General features: G+C 41.3%; 7 protein-coding genes across 7 annotated transcripts; 2 read left to right on the top strand and 5 right to left on the bottom strand.

Annotated features, from left to right (window-relative positions):
• Window positions 1-1,377: 1,377 nt before the first annotated feature.
• On the bottom strand, window positions 1,378-3,235 carry LOC104805045. Its single transcript, XM_010529448.2, has 2 exons — window positions 2,470-3,235; window positions 1,378-1,823 (listed from the first exon to the last, which is right to left on the bottom strand). Exons 1-2 carry the CDS (start codon window positions 3,220-3,222, stop codon window positions 1,737-1,739), a joined length of 840 nt encoding a protein of 279 aa, XP_010527750.2. The 5' UTR covers window positions 3,223-3,235; the 3' UTR covers window positions 1,378-1,736.
• Window positions 3,236-3,313: 78 nt separating this feature from the next.
• Window positions 3,314-6,618, bottom strand: LOC104805935 (pinin). The gene is made up of 10 exons (XM_019201590.1): window positions 6,503-6,618; window positions 6,311-6,421; window positions 6,168-6,233; window positions 5,730-5,897; window positions 5,537-5,653; window positions 5,359-5,430; window positions 4,899-4,982; window positions 4,701-4,801; window positions 4,319-4,403; window positions 3,314-3,942 (listed from the first exon to the last, which is right to left on the bottom strand). The coding sequence occupies exons 1-10, from the start codon at window positions 6,563-6,565 to the stop codon at window positions 3,445-3,447; spliced, it is 1,365 nt and encodes a 454-aa protein (XP_019057135.1). The 5' UTR covers window positions 6,566-6,618; the 3' UTR covers window positions 3,314-3,444.
• A 4,405-nt stretch (window positions 6,619-11,023) lies between these two features.
• On the top strand, window positions 11,024-11,958 carry LOC104805046 (vacuolar iron transporter homolog 2.1). Its single transcript, XM_010529449.1, has 2 exons — window positions 11,024-11,376; window positions 11,467-11,958. Exons 1-2 carry the CDS (start codon window positions 11,059-11,061, stop codon window positions 11,779-11,781), a joined length of 633 nt encoding a protein of 210 aa, XP_010527751.1. The 5' UTR covers window positions 11,024-11,058; the 3' UTR covers window positions 11,782-11,958.
• Window positions 11,959-12,819: 861 nt separating this feature from the next.
• On the bottom strand, window positions 12,820-16,965 carry LOC104805047 (ALG-2 interacting protein X). The gene is made up of 8 exons (XM_010529450.2): window positions 16,211-16,965; window positions 15,016-15,966; window positions 14,803-14,892; window positions 14,541-14,609; window positions 14,283-14,423; window positions 14,021-14,069; window positions 13,712-13,815; window positions 12,820-13,542 (listed from the first exon to the last, which is right to left on the bottom strand). The coding sequence occupies exons 1-8, from the start codon at window positions 16,886-16,888 to the stop codon at window positions 13,051-13,053; spliced, it is 2,574 nt and encodes an 857-aa protein (XP_010527752.1). The 5' UTR covers window positions 16,889-16,965; the 3' UTR covers window positions 12,820-13,050.
• An 896-nt stretch (window positions 16,966-17,861) lies between these two features.
• LOC104805936 lies at window positions 17,862-18,816 on the top strand (the record flags this gene model as incomplete). Its single annotated transcript, XM_019201576.1, is given in 2 exon segments — window positions 17,862-18,045; window positions 18,047-18,816. Coding segments are annotated over 2 exon segments (411 nt in total), but the record flags the coding sequence as incomplete, so codon positions are not given.
• Window positions 18,817-19,063: 247 nt separating this feature from the next.
• Window positions 19,064-21,470, bottom strand: LOC104805048 (fruit protein pKIWI502). The gene is made up of 5 exons (XM_010529452.2): window positions 20,751-21,470; window positions 20,141-20,240; window positions 19,823-19,918; window positions 19,648-19,728; window positions 19,064-19,295 (listed from the first exon to the last, which is right to left on the bottom strand). The coding sequence occupies exons 1-5, from the start codon at window positions 21,284-21,286 to the stop codon at window positions 19,233-19,235; spliced, it is 876 nt and encodes a 291-aa protein (XP_010527754.1). The 5' UTR covers window positions 21,287-21,470; the 3' UTR covers window positions 19,064-19,232.
• A 629-nt stretch (window positions 21,471-22,099) lies between these two features.
• LOC104805049 (sec-independent protein translocase protein TATC, chloroplastic) lies at window positions 22,100-24,118 on the bottom strand. Its single transcript, XM_010529453.2, has 4 exons — window positions 23,689-24,118; window positions 23,161-23,468; window positions 22,768-23,058; window positions 22,100-22,453 (listed from the first exon to the last, which is right to left on the bottom strand). The coding sequence occupies exons 1-4, from the start codon at window positions 23,975-23,977 to the stop codon at window positions 22,244-22,246; spliced, it is 1,098 nt and encodes a 365-aa protein (XP_010527755.1). The 5' UTR covers window positions 23,978-24,118; the 3' UTR covers window positions 22,100-22,243.
• Between the last annotated feature and the right edge of the window lie 62 nt (window positions 24,119-24,180).

Consider the following 24,180-nt stretch of genomic DNA (forward strand, 5'->3'; position numbering starts at 1 on the left):
TTAAAAATTAAAAATTGAAAATTGAAAATTGAAAATTGAAAATTGAAAATTAAAAATTGAAAATTAAAAATTGAAAATTGAAAATTAAAAATTAAAAATTAAAAATTAAAAATTAAAAATTAAAAATTAAAAATTGAAAATTGAAAATTGAAAAATTGAAAAATACAAATTAAAAATTTAAAAATTACAAATTACAAATTACAATTTACAAATTACAAATTATTTGATCCGAAAAAAATATTTCGGTTTTTAGCGTAAAATCGAAATTTTTCGGATTTTAATTATTAATATGAACTCGTTTATTTGTTTGTCAAGAATTATCATTCTGCCTCTTTGAAAGAAATATTTTTGTTAGGATCAATTACAATCGATCGTATTTTTTATACATAGAAGACGAATTAAATTAAAAAAACAATAAAAAAAAGGTATATGGTTTTATAACAATATTATATGGTTTAACTTGGCCTATAACACCTAATCATCTATATAAGAGAAAAAAATCTGATTTACATAAGAGAATTATAGATTTCCTCCAAATTTGATTCAACTGGAGATTCATTGACAAACATTAGTGTTTTAGGATTACCGCAAAATCACTCATCAATATTGTTAGCTTGTGATTTCTATATGGAATATGTTGGTTTCTAGAAGATTAAGCACTGATAACATCTCCCAATGTTAAAAGTGATTTATTGATACTTTGAATTTCTTTGGATTTGGATTCGCGGATATTTACAGATTCGAATGAAGATTTTTAGAGTTTGAATTGTTTGATAAAGTATGAATGAAATGAACAATACTTAAAAGAGAGAGTTCAAAATGGTTTCTAAAATAAAAGAGGACAAAAGTCCCATGTTCGAACTTAAATCTGTACAAAGATGATTGTCTAACATATATACACCTATCACATGGTGTGCAACGGCTAATAGACTAGGAGAATATGGAAATAAATCAATTACAAATGCTTAGAAACATGGAAGGAAAGTAGTGTGATTGTGCAGATTATTCGGTTTGCATTCTCGGTTTGGTTGCTCAATCTTCCTTGTACTTTTATTCCTCAACAACGAGTACCCTAAAATCGAGTATCCACAGATACCCGATTTTCGAGTATTTTTTATCACCCCCACTTACATCCTATATATACACACATATATTGAAAAGTAGTTGCAGCAGACTCAACAAATTTATTCGAGCTACTGTACATCTGTTGGAACCTGAGGTAACAAGAAGTTACTGAACATCGTAGAGGTTTTGGATGCCTAGATGTTAAATCTACGATTATAGGCCTTTGATGGTTGAGGCACATAGTGCCATAGTTAAACTTTTGTGGGTTTACAATAATGCATCGATGAAGCCATTAACAGGCCACAAGCAATATATAACAACAATTGATCTATAGACAGGCTGCAATTAACGAAGTACTTATGGGCGTCAGATACTCTACCTGCTTGTGGAAGCAACAATGTTTACATTTATATGCAATGCCGTTGATAATTTCCTCGTTACATCTTCAATTAGCTCCCAAAAACAAAGTTTATGATCCTGATGCATTTTCTTGTTTTGACTTACTGGACATATCAAGTTAATGTATAAACGGCATCTTCTAACTTGCTGAGTCTGGACTGTGGCTGTGGCTGTGCTACGCTCCGTTTGGAGGAAAAAGAATTGCAGTAGAAAAGAAAAAGCCTTCTCGGACACATTTTCAGTGATCAAAAGACTCGTACAGTTGTACGGGTTTAGACGTTAAGGCCGTCGAAGCCACATTGCTTGGACGTGACCGCCTGCTTCCTGGGACTTATTATGATTGCGCAATTAACAGACACCTGCATCATTGCCCGTCCTATTAGAACAATCAATGAAACAGCATCATTCTTCTATCTCTTTCTCACAAAAAAAGACGTGACACTTCAAAAAAACAATTGCTTGAAAATATAGAAACGACCTTCTATTTTGTTTTTGTTTTTTAAAAAAAATAGAGAACTGACTTCAAACGCACAAGGCCCCATGTGCTTACGACCAAGGAAAGAAGCCTCCTGCATCTTTCCCTTTATAATCCACATTCAAATCACGCCATCCAGGCGGATCGGTGCAAACGATGATGGTGGAAAATATGTTAAAAGTGCAAGAGAAGCAAAGGCAAAACTCATAGTGGGGACAGAGTCTAGTGGTGGGTCGGTGCCTCCTCTTCTAAAGAATCTCTCTTCACATAAAAAGTCAGCATTTCCTGCCTTTCCCTTTTTCACCCACGCTTTTTACAATTCGTCGTAACGCTTAGAGCCAAAGATTTTTTTTTTCTAAACAAGGGGGCATAATTATTAAAAAAGAAAACAGCTTCCAGCGACTAAATCATCGTAATCTCAATTCTCATTCCAATTAAGATATTCTAGGAGTAGGAAAGAGACCTCAAATCGAATTTCAGTTCAATTGTAATAATACTAAAATTGCACTTGTTCAAGAGAGAAAATGAACCTGAACGCCTGGGGAATCGAAGTCCATGACTCGAATCTTAGCGCCAACAACCCCGAGGACGTTGAGCTCCACTCTGTCGTTCAACGAAGCGTCTCTGATGAGATCGGCAGCGTTGGCTTGCATCAGATTCACTCTATCAACGGAGATTGTGGCCTCCACATTCCTTGTGCTGTGGGCTTCCTGGTAGAACCCAGGCACGGTGGCCCTCCCCAGAGGAATACCTCTATACATCACTGTGAAACTCGATTCACCGTACTTGATCCCCACCTTATTAGGATTGACGGCAGTAAAAAGCATGCGAATGGTGAGGGAGAGGGATGCGGAGGAGGAAGCTGGATCCAGGGAGCTAGGGTTTGGATTCGGCGATGAAATCCCCATGTACTGCACTCCCACTTGCTGCAGATCGAACTGCGGCTTCTTCGGCTTCACGGCCAGTATTATAATGAGCACTACTGCCAGCACAAGTAACACCAGGAACGACAAAAGCAGGAAGAGACAACAGCAGCATCCCCTCAGAGACGCCGACCTACTCCTGTAGTAAGGCTGATGGTGTAGACGACCTGACTGAGACAGTGGCGGCGGACGGAGACCGAGGTCGCCGTTGGCTCCGCCTCTCAAAGACGAAGATGGTGGCATAGCTCTATCTCGCTCTTTAATGGCGGTGAAAATGGGAGGGGGAGGGGGAGAGAGAGAGACTCCAGACTCCACCGGACTACGCTGATTATTATTCAATAATAAGGGAGGGCCTTGCATATGCCCATTAATATGTCCTTTCAAAGCTCCCGTGTCCTCTTACACACGATTTAATTTATTTATTCAAGCTAAAAGACACCAACACCAAAAGTAATATATCTACAGCACATGATATATCATTTTGCCTGGCAAAAAGAACCACTTCCCCAGCAGGAAAATCTCTCCTATCATAAGCATCGCACCAAAATAGCTTCTCAGTCCTCTCAGTACACCATACAAGCATCAGATATATATATATATATATATATATATATATATATATATAACAAGAGTAAAAGCAGAAAGAAGAAACCAGAGACTGAAACTAGTGCTCATTAGAAGATTGTTCAGCGTCATTGCCATTGCCGCCACCGCCCCAGTCTCTGCATCGGCTGTATCATCCTTTGCCACCACCACATCCGCCCCTTGGAGGTTCCTATCGCCAGCATCTCCAAGTACATCATCCATCATCATTTCATCCTCCATATCATCTTCCTCATCTTCGTTGTTGTTTTCATCTCCTGCTCCAGGAATCTTCCTTTTCTTCAGCCCATTCTTCATCCTATGAGTCTCTAATTCCTCATCCATTGTTTCCTGCAAATTCATAGCTTTGCTGTTCGCCTTCCTCACGTTCTGCCACCTCTCCAGCTCCTTCTCTACATTAGCCAGGTATTGCTCTTCTATCTCCTTTTGATACTGATTCAGTTCTTCTCGCCTTGCAGCCTTCCATTCCAAGAATGCCTGTGCCCAGATTTAATTAGTAACATATCCTCTTCTAGGTAAGCTCCACGCATCACCAAGTCTGTTGTCCATACAACAATAGGTCTCATTCTCATTTCGGTAAAGACCATTCAGATATGAATATATATATAGCCCCTGAAAACCTTTCAATTCAATGCAGCTTCGCACAGGAAATTCTCTAATACTCTTTCTAGAGAGTAGAGAGCAAGAAGAACAGCTCAGGGATTACAAAAATATGAATAACAGCTCAAAGCTAGTAATTAACAGGATATAAACTGGGCAAAACATAAGTAAGCTGCGACCATTGGGAACTATTGTGTGCTTCCATAACATAGATGCCAATCTAAACTTCACAAAATAAGGGCTTATGGTATACCTGCTCCTTCTGTTGCTCCAACATAGTGCCACCTTCTTCCAGTGGCTTTGCCAGCATATAGTATATTGGTGGCTCTGCTTTAGTCCTGAAGATGCATTCCACAAGCAATAAAAAAAATTAAGTAGAAACGCTAAACTATATAAAAAAAGGAGGGATTTCTGCCAAGGGACACATCACAAAACACTCATTTGCCCAGTTCGTTCAACATTAGTATGTAAATGGAAACTTATCTTTGCCTCTATAAAACTGTGAATATGCACACTTTGGACTGAAATTAAAAATAACCTGCAAATTGTAATCATATCAAGCTCATTAGTATGAATGGTTACAAGGATATTTAATGGAAATAGCATCCATTGCAAATGACAACACCCAACACTACCTTATAAAACTGCCAAGTTTCTTTTGGTGTTTAGTCCACTGAAGGAAAAGCAGTTCCAATTTCTTCTGTTCTGCTTTGGCAGCAACACGAGCTCGAAGAGTCTGATGACAGCAAGGAAATAAATGCATATATGAGAACATCACTACCAAATTTATGGAATAGTAAGCAAGATAAATAAAAAAATAGCTAGCTGCTTACAAGATCTCGCCTCCTCCTTTCAGCAATGTGTTCACGCTCTTGTTGCCTCAGTCTTTCACCTTCTTCACGTGCCTTTTGCTCAGCCTAAATAAAAAGAAAGAATATTGCAATAACACTGTTTACACTTTGTAGAACGAAAAAAAAATAAGCTAGCCAGACAGAGTGTTTCCATTTTGGGACAGGGCACTACTTCTGCTTAACATCAAATCATGAGAAAAACACGATTTCGAGGGATACATAACCTATGTTCGAAAGCTTGGATGTTAATCAGAAATCTAGATGTCCTCTTCCAAGTCAGTCACTAAGACAATTCTTCAGTAAAAATCTTTCTTGAATATTGAAGCCAAAAGACTCTAATTGATATACAATAATCTCTAAATCATTATCATCTACAGCTCTATGATGTTGGAAAAGGCTCAAACGAAGCAACAGTGTCGAGTATTGAATAAGATAAGCTTACTCTTTGCATGGCAGTGGATCGCCGTGCAAAGGCATCTGTTCCAGAAAGCTGTTTGTCTTCGTTTCTGAACTTCTGTGGAAGCAACATGCAAACATATGGGAAAGAATGCAATTAGCTGAACAGGAATCAACACATCTAACATCAATCTAGTTAATCCATTTGAGACTACAGCACATACCTCCAAAGTCCCTAAGAGTTGGCCCAGCATTCTTCTATTCCTATTAACCAAACTTGGATCCTCATTCTTAGGCAAAATCCTTGGTGCAGGCTCCGGCAAAGTGAGAGCTTCAGGTTCCTAATGCAAGGAAAGCCAGAAAGCGTGGATATGCAATTCCAAATCAATGCTTTGCAGGAGGAGTATGACAAATTACCTTCTTAGCCATTCTTTGATTGGTATCTCCTTGAAACCAAGCACCACGGTGTTGGCTGGATGACTTATTCCCACTTTGGTCAGAGTTTAGATTTTCAGCAGCTCTAAACTGTTTTTCCCTGAGATCTTCTCCAGTGTCTCCATCCCTACCTACCTCACCACCCCCGACCTGAGTCCCAATCAGAGACAACGGTAAGGCTGAGGAAAAACTTACTGTTAAGAGTCTATTAACAGGAGAAGCAAGACTACTCCGAAGTTCACAATGGGCACAAACTGCATTATATATTTCTCCAAAAAATGGGGATTTTTGGAAGAAAATAGTTAAAAATGAACAGATTAAGAAAGGCTAGATTTGATAACCGTAACTTGAGCAGCAGAAGAAATACTTAAACCTCCGACACAAGCCCACACACTGACCAAATGCAGAAGCAGCTATTACCTTGACAACGGCGGATGACAATCTACGTTTGGCAGGAGGCTCATCTTCCATGTCGTTCCTATCCGCCTTCACAACGCAAACCCGACAATCTATCAACATTTGTTCTTTGGGAATAGGAAATAAGGGGAAAAAGGGGTAAGTACAGCGCGAAGAAAGCCTCTGTGGCGAGCTCCATTGGAAGCAAAATTCCGAGGTGCAGCACCGGTAAGGCCTCCCCTCCGAAGTCCCCGAGGGTCTCGAAGCCTCTCTGTTATCTGTTCACAAAAGAGGCAAGCGTCAAAATACTTTAGATACATTGAAGAACGCAACGAATAACTAAAAGAGAGAGACTGCACCTCTCGCTGCTGACGGTGAAGCTCATCGATCTCACGCTGGAGCTCTTCGGCGGTTTTCTCCATCCTCGCTTCTAGTTCTACTGCTCAAAATCTCCGTCTTCCGAAGAAAACCCTTACCATCCCAATGGAGGGGTTTTCTTATGGGCTTTTTAAACGAACAAGATTTATAGCTTGAGGCCCATTCAGACTTTATATGGGTCCATACCCATTATGTGTCCAATGAACCGACCGAGCCCTTTTCTTATTAACGTCTCAAACTCTGAATACCAAAACCCTTTACCCTCCCCTTAGGTCGTTCTTATCAAGTGCTATTAGAATAGTCCGTTCCTCGAGCATGCGATGGTGATGGCTGGAGGAGAGAAAGAGAAAGGTCCGAGTACTAACTATACCGGATCATGAAGAATATTACGAGATATATCAATCTTATCAAATCCGGAAAATATATATTCTTTTTTAATTTTTTTTCTTCATAAAAATGATGGTTGATAATGAGAGTGAAGATGAAGATGATGATATATCGATCTAGTGGTAATATCATTTCGAGTTTTTTTAAGAATAAGAGAGTCATTTTGTTTGTTTTTTTTTCTCTCATAATCCCACATGTTTCTGAAGATTATTCGCATAACTGCCAATCATTTTATTCTTGCCAAAAAATTTGTTGTCATTAAACGCTTTCGCATAGTTGCCTTTCAATCTCGGATGAATCAGAGTTATTCCCGAGACTTCTTTCTGCACCGCGATTGTCATCCTTTTTTTTGTTATCATCAAACGATTCTTTTGTGCGTGGTGCCAAAGTTGCAACTCAGTCGTTTGTTTGATTTTTTTTAGTTATGTCTTCTAAGACACAAGTTCGCAAGGTGATGTGGTTCAAGCGGTATGCGTGTGATCTTCTACGCTCCAACTTGAAGGGGGATGTTGAGATATACCGGATCTTGAAGAATATTACGAGATATATCAATCTTATCAAATCCAGAAAATATATATTTAAAAATATTTATTATTTTATTTAGTTTACTTATTCAATGTAAGACTATCATCTATTTATATGTTATTCTGATTATGAATAAAGATATCATTCCGCAAATTTCTACACTAACCACCAACTTCATGGATGTGGTTATCTAAAAAGAGTGGACTGTTAGGATTTACGAGCCTGTTAAGATTAAGGATGGTTGGTTTGCATAAAAGTGTTGTTTGTGATTAGGAGGAAGATCTAGATAAAGACAAGCTGTTGGAAGCTATGATCAATTGAGCATTCGGTTGCGGAGCTATTACGATCAATTGAGGTGGTTGTCAGGAAGAAGGCACTGGGACAGAGGAAAGGTTCCGGTTTATTCTTGTTTGAGCAAATCGGAGGTGATATTGAGGTTTGAGTTGAGGATTTTGGAGGACGGTTCAGTGGGTCAAGTGAAACAGGGCGTTTCACGGAGAGGCGTAATGAAGATTTGTCCCCCCGGATCGTTGCTTGTTACATGTTTAGAAGCCTGAGGGTTCTCTACAGTTTTCTCTTCACCATTTTCCATTTCTCTATCAATCTTCTTGTTCAGTATGGGAAAAGCTCTCGAGGTATGTGAGAGAACTCAATGTACAAACAAAAAGCATTATAAAAACTACCCTTATTTTGTTTCACTGTCCATCCCTCACTTTTTGGAAGAAAAAAAAATAAGTTTAGACAATAATTTTATAAATATGTTTTCTCTATTATATCTTTATGCATTCTTTTTAATTCATTGATTTGTAATTCTCTCTTCACACGTTTTTCTCTCCTCGCATTTTTCTCTCTTCATTTTTCTCTTTCATCGCGTTTCTCTTTCTTCATGTTTCTCTCTCCTCGTATATTGGTCACACTGGTCATATCATACTAGTCACACTGGTCACATCGTTCAAGAAAATATCCATACTAGTCACTTTAATCACAATTCTATATTAGTCACACGGTTCTCATTAATCCTACATGTGTCTTACGAATTTATTATTTATAGACATAATGAAAATAGGTGATAACTGGATGGAAATGAGACGAATTTAGTAGACTATGCAAATGATATTCGATGTGCAATGCAAAATGCAAGGATAATGCTCACCAATGTGTACACTGTAAAAAGATATAATTTTACTTTATAAGAACGTTTCATAGGCGAATAAAACAATAAATTTATGAACACAAAGTTACATTGGTCCAAAGTATTTCTAAAACACTACTATCACTTATAAGATTCGTTTTGTGATCATAGATTTCGATCGGATAATACTCATATACTTTCGACCGCGATTTCTTTTCCGAACCTTTTCTTTAGTCGTACAATACGCTCTGAAAGTGTTGAATTATCGAAATTTGCTCAGTGTGATCAGTGTGACCCGTGTGACTACGGGACATGTATACGTGTGAAAAAACTGGTTCAATTCATCTGTTGAGAGCTAAAATAAGGTCTATATACTTTAAAACGATATAATTTTACTTTATCAGAACGTTTTAGAGGCAGATAAAACAACTAAATTGACATTCTGTGATGGCGATCAAGGTGTTGCTCTTTCACAATTAGGAAAATAGGGAATGCTCTTGAATTTTCATCAGACGAAATCACCCATCTAACCTATATGCAGTTGATTCTTTGAAGGATGTTGTACTCTACCTGTTGTAATTTTCAATAATTGCAGGGCAGATGAGGAGGTTGTTGACAGAAGAAGTCCCTTGAGGAATTTTGTAAGCCAAAATGTGTGAAGTCTCTACTTGAATATCAGGTGAAGAGCTCCGCAATTGCAATTCGGTCACTGGATGTAACCATTGTAGTTGGATGAAATACTTTCATTAAATGCATTCCGAGATGCCAATCCTTTGAAATCTATTATCTACCCCCAATACCTCCTTTGCAGGAGGTTCGACTCGAACATCATGTTTTCTTCCTTTATTGCAGGCATGTGTTAAGAGGATCCAAGGTGACGAGACGGGTCACAAACATTGCACTTGACAGTACTTTGATTACCGGCATTGTGTCGACAAATGTGTAAGTCATGAATCATTGGGAGACTTGATATGATTGTCTACGTGTAAATGATCATACTGAATTCTTTTTATCTGATCTCCAGGTTGCACCTAAGCTATTTGCAAAGCTAAAATGACTGTGACAAAGGTATGGCATTGGCTTGAGTTTGTCTTCGTTTGCAAGGTTTATAAATGCAGAACTTGCTGAAACCGAGGGTTACTACTTGGTTTTGTGTCAATAATATTTTGCTCATTCTTTTTTGTTGCCGTTGGTGGGAAACCTATGGAGTTTGTGCTAACACTGATATATGTAATAAAAGAGAGATCGGATTCTATTTGTCTTGATCTGAACCAATTATCAAACAGGAGTTCGTGTACGTCCGTATCAGTACCTCTTTGCCCTTCAAAGATAACCGGGTATCCAAGCTAGATAGCCAAACGACCGTTATCATTTTTATTTTGCAGAGTTTGAAGTTTCGATGAAAACACTACCGAATTCGTAGGTTTTGGTCAAATTTGAAGTTTTTATAGAATTTTTTGCATTTCGAATATTTCTGTGTGATTTAACCTAAAATTTTTAAATGTTGTAAACAGAACGAGCTCATAAAAAAATCTTGAAGTAAAGTTATTTCACTGAATTCTAACAATCAGTTTACCTCCCTAAACCTTTTGTAATCGCGCGGACCGTATGGCATTATCAAGGAGGTAGGGACCCTTGAACATGTATTATTTGGGATGGAGTGGAACGACGTGTATTCGCAATGACACGGTGAGTTCTATGATAAATAAATAAAAAGCAGAAGAGCGAGCAATACCAGCAATTAATTTGGCAAAAGACAAGATTGTGGCGTGTGGAATTAACCCATAAACACACACTCTCTGTATTGTTTATTGAAAAGGAGAAGAAAGTGGGTGGTCTCGTCATATTAAGCACTCCAGATTAAAGAGACGTCGAGGACCCTCCTTATACTCCGTTCACATAAATCTTCTTCTAGCTTCGTACTTGTGGTAAATAGGCAATGACTACAAGCACTTCGATTTGTTCAATGCAGTCGATCGAGATCGGCAGTAGCAAAGGTTGTTTAGGAGGAAAGCGTTCATCTAAAAATATTTAGACGATCGGAAATACAATTCAGAATTCAAAAAATAACTTTTTTTTTACTCCATCTATTGTTTATATGATGTCTATACGGTGACCATCAAGTTTATAGGAAAACAATAGGTTATAACGTGATCAGGAAGCTGCTTCCATATTAATTGGATCACATTGAACGATGACGCGATTGTTCTCTTTTTCGTCACTTCATTAAACCGGGAACTATAATTCATGCAAAAACAATTCATAAGATTGGGTCCGTCCAACTGTTATTTCCACTCAAGTGGTGGTCTGAAGTGTCCAGCTTCACCATCTCCACCATCAGTCTATGTTTTGCCTTGACGTATATTTTTGTCAGGAAACGCAGATAAAGAAACGGTGCGGTGCCTATAAAAGGAGTGTGCCCTCCACACACCCTTATCATCCATCCACAAACAAATTAAATACATTTAAAAAAACTCATCAAATAACAAATTAATGGCTGCTCCTGCTTCCGAGGACGTCCAAATTTCAATAAGGAATGAGAACAAAGAAGAGAAAGCCAAGTACAGGCAGAGAGCACAGTGGTTGAGAGCGGCAGTGCTTGGAGCCAACGACGGGTTGGTGTCAGTAGCATCACTGATGATGGGAGTTGGGTCAGTCAAACAAGACGTCAAAGCAATGTTGCTCGCTGGTTTTGCTGGTCTTGTGGCCGGAGCCTGCAGTATGGCCATTGGAGAGTTTGTGTCTGTCTGCACCCAGAGGGATATACAGGCTGCCCATATCAAGAGAGAAGAGGCCGCTCCAAAGACACAGGTTTTTTTATTTCGTAATATTATTGAAGACTCTCTCTCTCTCTCTCACTCTCTCTGTTATATGTGTGTGTGTGTATATATGTTGAGGCAGGGAGAGGCAAATGAAGAAGAAGAAGAGGAATTGCCCAACCCAGGACAGGCCGCGATTGCTTCAGCACTTGCTTTTTCAGTAGGAGCAGCTGCTCCGTTGCTGGCCGCAGTGTTCATAGACAACCACAAGATAAGACTGATGGTGGTGGCAGTGGTCGCCACTTCGGCTCTCATGGTGTTCGGAGGGTTAGGTGCCTTGCTCGGCAAGACTCCCTTGCTTAAGTCCACTGTTCGAGTTGTGTTTGGTGGATGGTTAGCTATGGCTCTCACTTTTGGTCTCACCAAATTGATCGGCTCTGGTGCCATGCAGATTTAGTATATATTAACGTTGTCTCTCTATAACAATAATATGTCGTGGTCTTTTATATATTTGCAAGGACGTTGTAATATTTAGCCTTCGAATGAATGTAGCTGCTTTGCAGTCTTGGTCATGCTCTTTGTGGGTTCAATTGTGTATGTGTTGGTTTTTGGTTCAAGTCTTTTGTTGATTATTGGTCGAAGTGGCTCAAGTTTGGAACGTGGATTTTCTGCAGTTATGTGACGGTTTAAAAGCTGCAGTTTATGAAAGTTTTATTTGTTTTTTTTTGCCGGTTACTAATTGTGTTATAAATATATGTATTAAGGGTTATGTTTATTATTGCACACTTGGGTGTACGTTATGTTGTGTTCAATATGTCTGTGGAAATAAATTGTGAGTTTCGATTTAAGAAAGTTATCAGTATGCAACACGATTGATTGCAACAAATGTGTTGGTGTGTATCACCTTTGCATCCGAATATGGTAAGCTTCCATCCTCGCGTTCTTAGAAAAAGCATTCTCAGTTCCGGACACTGCTACTCTCGCTTTAGATTCCAAACAAAAACGCAAAGGACACTCCTTTTCTTCTGGGACATTCTTCAATTTTTGTTATAAAAAAAAGACAGTCAACACATAAGCAGAGAGGGTGCAACAGCCCCTGTAGCAGAATGTATGCATATATATATCTTCATAACACCATCAAAGATAATTGTACGAAACCCAAAAAATGTAAAAACTTGTCAGCCTGGGCTATTTTCACGGATAAACTTGAAGTATAATCAGACCAGAGTTCGCTGAAATCCTGTAACTTTAGCAAAATCAATAACAAGACCCTCAAATCAGAAAGCCTGGGCAGATACTTGACTTTTCATCCTTAACCCTCAACATCGCAAACCCATCATGATCTGATCTTTGCCCTTCTCACTCTCCGTTACCATCTCCTCATCTACTCATCTCCTCATCTCCCCATCTAATCGTGTGACACAACAATCTCTTAAGATCACTCTTTTACACAGAGATTCCATTGATTCATCAGGGGAACTTAAAAAAAGAAAAAGGAAAGAAGGCTTATTCTCATACTTTTAATTTTATGACACATGCAACTTCCCCAGCGTGTATAATACCATCAAAAGACACCATCTGTGCTTTTAAAAAGAGTTATTACCCGTTCATATCTCAAATTTCAACAAGACCTTCCTCAATAACGGGCACTCCCACAAAAGACAATCAAACAATCTATCAACACCAACAAGTTCATAGCCACAGTTTATTACTCGCAAGACATGACTCACTGCCTGTAGTAACCGCCTTGGTGAGGTGGTGGGTATGGGCTCTGGACAGTATAAGGAGGTTGTGGAAACGAACCTGAACCTGGCTGCTGCACTTGGGGATTGTAGTATGAGCCTTGCCACCCTGGGTATGGCTGCTGCTGGGCATTAGGAGGTGGAGGGTATGGAGGAGCCTGCCCATTCGGTGTGTGGTAAGGAGGCCGTATCTGAGGGCCACCATAGACGGGGTTGCCATATCCCGGCCTTGAAGGTTGCTCAGGTGGCCTATAGTATGGGGGTTGTGGGTGATGATGAGAAGGGTTCTGATTTTCTGGTGGAGTTGGTGAACCAGAAGGAGGATGATGCACAGGTGGGTAGGAACTGCTGCTCCTCTGATCCTGAAAACTGAGACCAGCCATCTGTCTCTGCACATCTCCCATCATTTCCCGGCATTGGATGCTCCTTGTCATCACAAAATCGCTGCATTGCTGTTTCACATTCGTGATTGCATCCTGTTGACAGTAACAAAGACACATTTCAGATTGCTCGACAGCTTTTGATGTCCCAATAGAATGTCAGGACAAAAAATGAATCAATATCATGCCACTAGGACTAGCCAGTTAAGACAGTAACTCTGAGACTAACAAACAGAGTGATGAAGGTTTAGGGAAGACAACTTACCTGGAGAGTCACATAAAATTTCAAGCCCTCATTAATGTTCTCCTTGATCTCGCGATACTTGTCTATAGCAGCTTGAATCTGCTTGTAACATTTCTCTCTGGAAGCTGGAGAAGGGGGCAACAGGGTAAAAAATGAGTGACTCGAAGGAACTCGCACAGAAGCAAAAACAATGCCTTTTTCCGAAATTGGAAACCAGAAAGTTCTATGGGCGGTCTACACATCAACCAACAGACTCAACACTACAGCAAGCATTTCGATCCATCAGCTAAGTCAAGAACGCTTCAGCCATGCTAGATAGAAGCCACTTACCTTTATAGTCTTCGAGATTGAAAATAGCAGAGAATTCTTCATTTTGGGACTGTATAAAATAAGCCAAACAGGTTACAACGCACTCGGTGTATTTCAGCAACAGATAAACATGATGATTTCAATCCCAATTAGCAGCAAACACATTGAATCCCCTTGCATGTTCCTTAACATCATAATTGTTCATTCTTTGGATTCTCAATAAGGATAAACGCTGTACCCAAAAAAAAAAATACCAATACAAGGATAACCATAATTGATAGACCTGAATTTGCATCAACAGTTGTTCTTGTGTTTCGATGTTTTGGGAAATTTCTTCGCAGATGTGATCATACTTTGATATCTCCTTCCGGAACAGATCTTCGTAGGATCTGGTGGATGTCATCAGCTTTGGTAGTATGTCATCCTAATATATAAGTATAGCATATAAGCCTATAGCCATGTCTTTGAAGATGGATCATAGCACCGGAATTGGGCAATATACAAGATAGAGAATGATGAACAATCAAAAGAAGGATTTTACCTTTCTCTTCATCTCTTTGAGCATGTCTTCCAGACCTGCACGTTGAGCACCAAGATTTTCCAGCTGCCTCTGCACAAAAGGGCAGGAAAAACGTGAAAATGTTTTATCTCAATCAAAGTACTGTCCAATTCCTTTCTCATGACACGAATAACAACTAAACAAAACTTCAGTTCGACTATCTTAATGGGTCGAATTGGGATATGTTTAACACAAGTCTCTTTGAAAAGCATATATGCAACTTTTCAGAGAAGACAGAAAATACCAGACTCTGCTTCAGAGTTCCCACAGTAGTATCTTCTGTTGCATCTAGAGACATTATTGGCCTGGCCAGATTTGGAAGGGCAGACTCAATCTGAAAGTAGTAAATAACAAAGATACAACATAAGGATCACACCAAAACAGAGAGACATCAAACAGCAGTTTAAGCCTCATCAGAAAAAAATAGTAGCATATAAAATTAATAAAAAGTACCAACCGGTCGATGATCAAGAATTGACATGAGTGCAGAATTATCTCTCACGGACCGCTCAATCTTCACATCACTTTCTGCAGCTTGCTTTATATTGGCTGCAAACCGATTTAACCTATCCTGCAAGTTCTTTGTCAGCGTGCTAGATTGAGGCCTAGTCCACCGAGTCCCAAATTGGCTTCTGAACTGGGCGTCTTCTGTGCATTCTTTCTGCAAAAGCTCTTCAGTATGGATCAACAGCTCATGGTTTACCCTTCTCAAATCTCTAAGCTGTTGCAGTTCGGCTTCCAAGCCAGTAGGACCTCCACTAATCTGAACAGCTTCCACGTCATCTTTAAGATCAACACGGAGAGATAGGTGTCCATCCAGTGCAAGAATAGAATCTGGAAGATCCATCTCCTTGAGCCTTACTCGAGTTAGGTCACTAGCTTGTTGCAATCTCTCAGTCTGTGTCCTAATTACGTCATCAACCATCTCAGTGTATCTGGAGAGAGCTTTTGCACTGCTGTCTGGAACAAGATTCGTGAACATTTTCTCCTTGCTAGCATCCAATATGTCGCTCATGTCCATCGGCTTAACCATGGAAAAAGCGGGAAGTGGAGACAAAGAACTAGGAGAAGGTACTCTCATCAGGTAAACCCTGTCATTTTCCTTGACAGCCCTATCCAAATTACAATTAATGCTGGCCTCTAGCTTGTTGATGGCTTCTTGAAGCTGTGCAGGAGCACCTTTTGAAGATTTCTTCGCTTCTGCCAAACGACTGATACTGCTCCTCAGCCGTGCAATTTCTTCCGAAATTTCTTCTTTTTCATGCAACTCCAGTCCATACCTATAACAAGCTTCCCCATGAAAGAGAGCTGCTTTGAGCTGCACATGAGATATCCAACCCTTCTCGAAATGATCCTTCAGTGGGGAAGCATATAATGCAGCCAAAGCTTCCTCATAGTATAACCCAACCTGGTAGCACACAAACAAGAGCAGCAACCTCAGTTATTCCTCAAAGTTCAGCAAAACACATAACCTAAACTAAGCCATTTGGTTAGAAAACTAGCTTTCAAACAGCTCATGATCGAGCCCCGTGTCTGCAGGATGTACAAAATCTATTCCTAATATCATCAGTCCATAAATGCACTCAAATTGCAAGATCTGCAAGCAAGGCATGGAGGGAAAAAAAGGGAAAACCCATGATCAAAACACCAACCTGCCTAGAAATTTTAGCACAAACACCAGGGGTGCTCCCTTTGGCGATGGTATTCTCAAAGACGCATTCCTGGGCCTGCGCCAACATCAGCCGTTCCAGCATACCCACGCATTCCACGGACACGTCGACAGAGGTGCTCTGACCAATCGACGCTTTTGTGGACTCATTGTCCCTCAAAAACGCAAAGGTACCAGCGGCTGCGATGAACGCGTGGGAAGCCTGGCGGCGTCCATCGATGGTGGTGCGGTCGTAGCTCAGTCCGATCTGACTGTATATAGCTCCGAGATTGAACAGAACAGCGGCCTTCTCGAGATGAATGTTCTGCTGTGTGGCCTTCTGCTTGGGCTTAAAGGCATCGTACCAGATGAAGGAAACGGTGTTGACGTGATGTTTCTCGGGGGAGATGGGAAATCGTGTCTCCACCAGACATAGAGCTTTATAATAAGAGATGAGAAGGTCACGGCGAGCCGCCGGCGAGGGATCCTGCACGCGCTCGATGTCGGAGCGGAGCTGATTCAGAGTCTCGAGGTCGTCTTCTAGAAGCTGAGCCTCGCGCTCGGAGTAGGTGAAAGCGACGTAGTTACGGAGAGGACGGTAGAGGTCGACTGTGGTCGCCTTCTTCTCGTGAATGGCGAGCAACAGATTAGTTATCGATGATGATGAAGAAGATGCGGCCATGGTGGATGATCCGTTCCTTTGTATCGATCAAATCGACTCCAATTTGATTTCTATGCGAGTCTTCCTGCGATTCTTCTCTTTTTATTGACTAACGGGTCTGCGGGACGAGACGGGACGGTGTGTCGGCTCCAACTCACAAAACGGCACACAGTTCGAGATTGGACTCGTTTCTTTCTGTTTTTCCCCTTCTTTTCTTCTTTTCTTCGTGCGCGCGCGTGAACCGTTGAGAAACGGGACGCTCCTTGGATCCTTCTGGAAGCGACGACAACGAAAAAGACAAGCCTAGCCTTCGTCTTCTCAACGGAGGTGAGTTCGCTCTCTGAATCCACAGGCTGGTTACAGTTAAGATATGATCGAGTTGAGCCGTTGATATTTGCTCGCTTCTGTTTATGGATGGGTTTCTTAATTTTGCTTATGAGTCAGTACTGCAGCAAACGTCTCTAAAGCTTCGATTTTGGAAGCCATTCGGTCGTAATTTTGGCTTCTGAGTGTGCCCTCCAAAAGGGGAATTGGGAATTTTTCTGAATCTCTTCTTGCAGACCTGTGCTCTTCTTTCCAGGCGTTAGTCTTTTGCTCTTCCGGATAATACAGACCTCTCACTCGCATAAGGTAAGAAGTTTGATTCAGAGTAGTTCTTTTAGCCTTAGGAGAGTCTTGATTTTCTTTCAAGGCTGAATTAGCCCTTGATTGTTCCTTTCAAACTCAGAAGCCTCAGATTTCGTGATCTTGTTCAGCTGGCTCATCTGCATATGGTATCATCTTATATGAAGTTGAAAGGGCATTGTGATTCTTTGTATCGGGTATGGTTTTCTGAATTCTGCAGTAACTTTCTTGTGCTTTCTAGGTTTGTGCTGTAAGAACTAAGAACTTGATATGGGCTGTTGATGACTGGTGATAGAAGAACTGACATTGTTTTTTCTTCTATTTATGAGAGGTCCTATGTGTTATCCTCGTACCGAAATACAGATATTGAGCTGCTTATCCAGTTGGCGGAGGAGAAAAAAAGAGAATTCAGGAGAAGGAAGAATCTCCTTTGAAATGGGAGCAGAAGCTAGAGGCTGCAGTCAAGGCTAAAGCTGATGCTAAACCAAAAGAAAAGAAGTCAAAGGCTGCAAAACAGAAGCGAAAGCCTAATTCTGAATCAGCTTAGACAGTGATTTTGGTTTCACTGGAAGCATGCCCACTCTGATTCAGATGACAGTGGGCGGGAGAAAGAGAAGAAGTCCAGGAGACAGAAGAGAAGGTCCTCAAGTTTGAGTATGAAAGTGGATCTGGTAAAGAACGTGGAAGGAAGAAGCAGCCCCACAGATGGCATAGGCGGCACTGGTCTAGGTAAGATTCCAGGGATTCTGATTGTGGAAGTGATGATAACGAAGCGGATGTGAGAAAAAGGGTTGTAAAACGCCACAGATACAAACAACATTCAGCCTCCAGTGATTCAGACAACTAGAGGGTGTGAGGATAATGGGAGAGGTAGAAATAGTAATGGTGCGTGAAAGCATTGTGGGGGCAGAGTCCATTGCATCAGAGTCTTCAACTGAAGACGGACAGGTCAGAAGGAGAAGGCATCGCCACCATAGTTTTGACTCAGCATCTGAGTAAGTGTACGAGGGCGAAGCGCATGGTAGAAGAAGACAAATACCAAATGGTAAATTAGAGCATCACGACCCCAGATCAGTCTGGAAATTGAACGGGGAAAGCAGAAACAGATGATGTTTGATTATCAAAATAATCACTGTGAATAGAGGTGGTTCAATCCTTTTAGTGTTTGTTCCTCAACTTGATGACTTGGTGTTAGAAATTGAATTGATGGGTCCCTTTTCTTATTGATGTTAGCTCATGACGTGACATGCGTTATCAAGTCTAACCATGTGCTTTGGATTATACGCTTCCTCTTCAAACTTGAGATTTGAATTCGATTTGGATTATACGCTCTTTCTTCAAATTTGAGGTTTGAACTCGGGATGGAACAGATATTTTGCACTCCGTTTCACCGGTTGAACTATCAAAGATTGGGTGTGGCATGCATTCTTGTCAAATTCATTTGAACAACTTGTTTGATTTACATTAATCATAAACTAATAGCTAAGTGCGAGTTAATTTGTAGGAATTATGCTGCAGTAACTAAGACGTCAAGCTTCTATCGAACTATTATATTACATGCAAGACGGTGGCTGGCTTTAACAGTGTCCGAGTGTGTAATGATTCAACATTCTTCTCTAAAACGTACAACGATGCGTGTTTTTTTATAATTATTGTCGGGCCCTTAGTAGCAAAAGAATTGATCATCATGGCAGTACAACAGCCACTTCTCGCCAAAATCATACAACAATGTGCAAATATATCAGAAGTTTTTGAGTATCTTGTCGCTTGAAACTCCGTCTGCCACAAGAATCGATGTTATCTCCTGCAAAACACAAATTCCACCACCACGTTTGCACAAATAAAAATTAAGAGTCTGCATTCAAGCACAAAATTAATTACCACAAAAGGAAATGATTGCCGTTGTTGTTTAACTAACTAAATGTACAACTGAAGATACTGAACACCATCTCACGCTTCCCCAGTCAGATATCCTCGGGAGAAGCTAATCCTGATGTTCTGTAGTAACTACGCTATTTGCCTAATGTCGAGCTTCACATCCAAAGGCCATAGACAACAAGATCCCCACAACACAACCTTACCAAACAGACAGCTGGCTTACCTAACCATTTCTTCAAACATAAGACACAAATGGGATTGAATTCCTTCAGACATACCTCTGTCATTTGTCTCTGTCCACAGAGCACCACTCCAGTGGCTTGAGGACTAGAAAGTTGTTTGGCCCTTGCAAACGCAGCCTACAGAAAACAATCAAAACAAAGATATGATATGATATACAATTTAATCAACCTCAAGGTACAGGTGGTGGTTCTAAATGCAGGCCTTGCTCACCTGAACGTAGCCGGTTTCTCCTGCCCATCCATCTTCTGGCTGTGATAATACCGGCACAACTTTCATACCGCATGATTCCCAGTCTTTAAACCTATCCTACAAATCGATGTACTACATAGATATTTTACTCACACTAACAAAAAGCAATTTAAAAAAAAAAAAATCTAATAAGGCAACGTTAGAGAACTCTGCCCACCATCTAAACTCAATCCCCACTCTCCAAAAGGTACAAGAGTCCAATTATATTTATAAGAACAATGGAGCAAGTTTGTGATTAATCATGTGGCATGTTACAAAACAACTGAAAGAGGATCAAACCTGGTAAGCCATTCTTTTAAGGTTTCTAGCCCCATAATAGAGTCTTACATCAGATCTTCTTTCGGCACCAAATCCTGACTCAATTAGGGAACGAATTGGACTGCAAGTAATAACAAGATACGCATGAAAATCGCAATCCAAGAGGAACTGATAACTGAAGCCAGTTAAATGATCAAAGGGGCATAACATTACATTCCTATCAAATATCAACCATTCTTATAAACTCAACCTAATCTCGCAAACGCCTACAAAGCACAAAAACTTAACATAACTTTAGCTAGTTAATAGTACTACTACCAAACCTCTCCATGCAAAATGGAAACAAGAAAGGGGAGAAAATGAAATGAAAATAGATATGGAATCCGATCCTGACAAAGAGGCAGAACAACTTCAGTTCATACCATCTCATAAACCTTACTTTCAAATTTAAGTAGTTTCAGCATGTTCAATGAATGGTCCTATAAATAAAGCAAGTGTCAAACCACTGTACCTAATGAGGATGCTCCCATGAGAGTACTATACCATACTTTAAATTGAAAGGATGGGAAACAATCTCTGCAACTATTTCTTCTACAGGGAATTAAGAGAACGAAACACTTAAAGGCGTCACCTGATGCCAGATCCAGTGGCGAAAATCAAAACCGTGGGGTATTGGTGAGGAGGGTCGATCCAGTCGATGTCAAAACCGTTGCCCATGACAGGACTGAGCTCCACCGTCTCCCCTTTGTCCAAGCCGCATAGAATCTCGGCGGTGGATCCGGCGATGCTCTTCACGAGGAACTCAAAAGCACCACGAGCCGCGGCGAGGGAAGGCGGAGAGGCTATTGCCAGAAAAGAGGGTTTCTCGACATCGGGGACGCGGAGCTGCAGATACTGACCGGGTCGTATGTAGGACGCAACGAGATCGGGGGCGTCAGAGACATCGACAGTGATGTGGAAGAGCGATTCGGCGGCAGGTTCTACGACGGAGAGAGGGGCCGGCGTCCAGACGTTGGTGTCCTGACGAACGGCGGCAGCGGAGACGACGCGTCTCTTGGAAGGGAATCGCACTCGGAGATGGGGGGGGAGGGGGAGGCGGCGGAGGATAGACATGGGAGAGAGGAGGAGGCTGGGATGCGCATGGGGACGGGAGGTAAGGGTCGACATAATTATATGACACTCTTCACGCCTCAACAGAGACGGCGGTAGAAAAGGGCGGCCCGAAGACTCGGTGGCACGTGATCTCACGCGCCGCTGCTTTGGAAATTGAAGGGATATTGCCACGTGTGCAACTACCAAAGTGGAGGCCTTTGGACTCTTACCCACGAAATAAAGCTTTTACATACAAAGATCTGTGGCAGACAAGATTCACAATTGCTCACCAGCTTCACTGATGATAAGATTGCGCTTCTTGTCTCTTTTTGTGGGGCCTCATTCGTTTCATTTTTGTCTATTCGCCAAACAAAACACGATGGTCTCATCTCATGATCCTCTTATCTGCATTATTTATTTCACCAACACACCAAGAACAGAAGCAAGAGATGGGGGGAGTTCTTCTGATAGGCTACATCCCTTCTAATATATGGATTAGTAGCGCATTCAAATATTGCAAGGGGAAGTGGATTGCAGCATAATGTAGGAGCCCCCCTCTTTCAGCAAATTTAGCCTTCTGGGCACATCTGCAAGGTATTAGCCTTTGGATTGGGATATAAGAAGGTGTCAGTTCTACTCACTATCGTTATTGATCTAACAAGTAGGTAGGTTCAGGTCTGTCTTTATGTTTTCTTAAGTGCTCTCGAAGAGTCACTGCATACGTTTCTTGAGCGCTCTGAAAGAACATCTGAACTGGATGCATTTTGAACTCCATGTCAGTGAAGCAAGGCTGTTTCTTGTGCATCAGCAGAACATGCGAAGCAGGGCTGTTTCTGGTCCAAATTGTTTTGGAATCCAAATCAAATGACAATGCCAGAATGCCCAAGCTCCACCAATTCCTTTCAGGGAAACATTAAATTCCTTTAGAGAATATGAGCTTTTCTTATGGTCACTGGAATACAACGTGAATACTCTACAATCATAATGACCATTGTTCACGATCTACATAAGGACTTGGAGCTAGCAGTTTCCTCACCGACCAGTGAGCTTGACCATCCATGCGCCACCTAAGTAGAGTCCGAGAAGTGGGGTTGCTAGGAGTACCTGCGTGAGAGGGTCTGTTGATGGAGTGAGTATGGCGGCAGCAACAACCGCACCCACCACCACATATCTCCAAATTGACAGCATCTGGTCTCCTGTTACTAGGCCCACTTGTCCCAGGAGCAACTGAATTACTGGAACCTGTAAGCAAAAACAAGAAGGGAGACCCACTAAGAAAAGCAAGGACCATTCTCTCTCTTTCCCGGCAAAAACCTACCTTGAGGCACTACACATAGCAATAGCAGGATTCTTGGCTTTCATTAATGGAAGTGAGTGGACCACAAGCTTCATTAAGTAACTCATGAGAGACCGTTCAAACGCCAGGAGTAGCTAATGGCAATTTAAATCATGACAAGATTACCCCCAAAATCCATGTGATGATGGAGAAACAGATGTTTCAAAAGACTAAGAATTGTTGGAAAATTCTGTACCCAGTAGAAAGGAAGGATAATTACCTGGAAAGACAGGCCGGTGCTGAACATCAGCACTAGTACAAACTCAAAGTATTGGTCGATAGACCACAGAGATTCTACGACCCCTTCTGCATAGCTCACAAAGAAATTCAAGGCTGCAGGGGTTAAAACCCAGTAGGAAAACATAATCCCTGCATAAAACAACACCGAGGAACCAAATACAATTGGCCCCAGAAATCTCCTCTCAGCTCGCGTCAGGCCTGGAAGGACAAAAGCTATGATCTCATACAGAATGACTGGGCTCCCCAGCAGAAGTCCACAATAACCCGAGACCTGCAGTTCAAGCAACAAATAAATCATCGTTCTAGTTCGTTCAACCAGTAAAAGTGCATGGACAAGCATTAGAACCATTCATCTACTTCCAGTTAAACCAACCTTCAAAGTCGTGAAGAAAAACTCTCCGGGAGCCAGCTGTAAAAATCGGACACCTTGAGCTTTAACAGGAGCTTCAAGAAACAGAATTAGTTCTTTTGAGAACGCAAAGCATCCCAAGATTGCAGCTCCCACGGCCAAAACCGACACGAATATCCTCTGCCGGAGCTCCTCAAGATGGTCGAATATACTCATTTCTTTGTCATCAGGGAGCTCCTCCTTACTGGGATACAGAAACCCATACAGCGAGCTTGCTCGATCATCTTGCTCAAAGTTTTCAAATGGCTCCTCAGTAGATGCATCTGCCACACCTGTGTATTTCATCGTACAAACCCATCACCATTTGAACCCTCCACACTTGACATTTCTATCGTTAAAACGATCATCGAAGAACGGCGAACAAACTTGATAGATGATTCTACCAACAAAAAAAAACTTGATAGATGAAACCCCTAAACTTATCGCAGCTATCAAAAGCAGAAAAAACAGAAATTTGATTGAATTCGATGCATACGGAGACGTAGCTATTACCGGGTCTGTCTTGTACAACAGAGCTAACTGCACCACCTCCACCGGTAGGTGCAGTGCTCGTTTCCGGTGGTGAATCCCTGGAATCATCATCCATAGCTGCGAGATGGACCGGCCTGCCAAAACCTCTGTTCCTACTTCGCGTCGTATAGAATCGCAACCCAGCTCCCCGCCTCGAGCGCCCGAAATTTACGGCGTTCGGCCGGATTCTTGCCGAACTCAGATGTTCTAAAGTGCGACTTGTCAAGTGGAAATGGTGGATCAGAGCGGAACCCGTGTTCGTGCAGCCCATCCCCCTCCTCTCTCACTTCTCGATACGAGAACCCAAAAGGTCGAAACTTTTGTCTTGCGGAGGCTATGTTTCTAGAGCACAAGATCACCCGACACGACAGCGTCAGCGAACGAATGGCTCAGCTCGTGTTCCCCCTCTGATATTTCTCTGCACATTTTTAACATATAAAATGAACGTTATCTGATGTGCGCGCCGGCCCGATC

This window comes from Tarenaya hassleriana, unplaced genomic scaffold, assembly GCF_000463585.1.
Source record: "Tarenaya hassleriana unplaced genomic scaffold, ASM46358v1 Cleome11, whole genome shotgun sequence".
In the NCBI taxonomy this organism is placed as follows: Eukaryota; Viridiplantae; Streptophyta; class Magnoliopsida; order Brassicales; family Cleomaceae; genus Tarenaya; species Tarenaya hassleriana.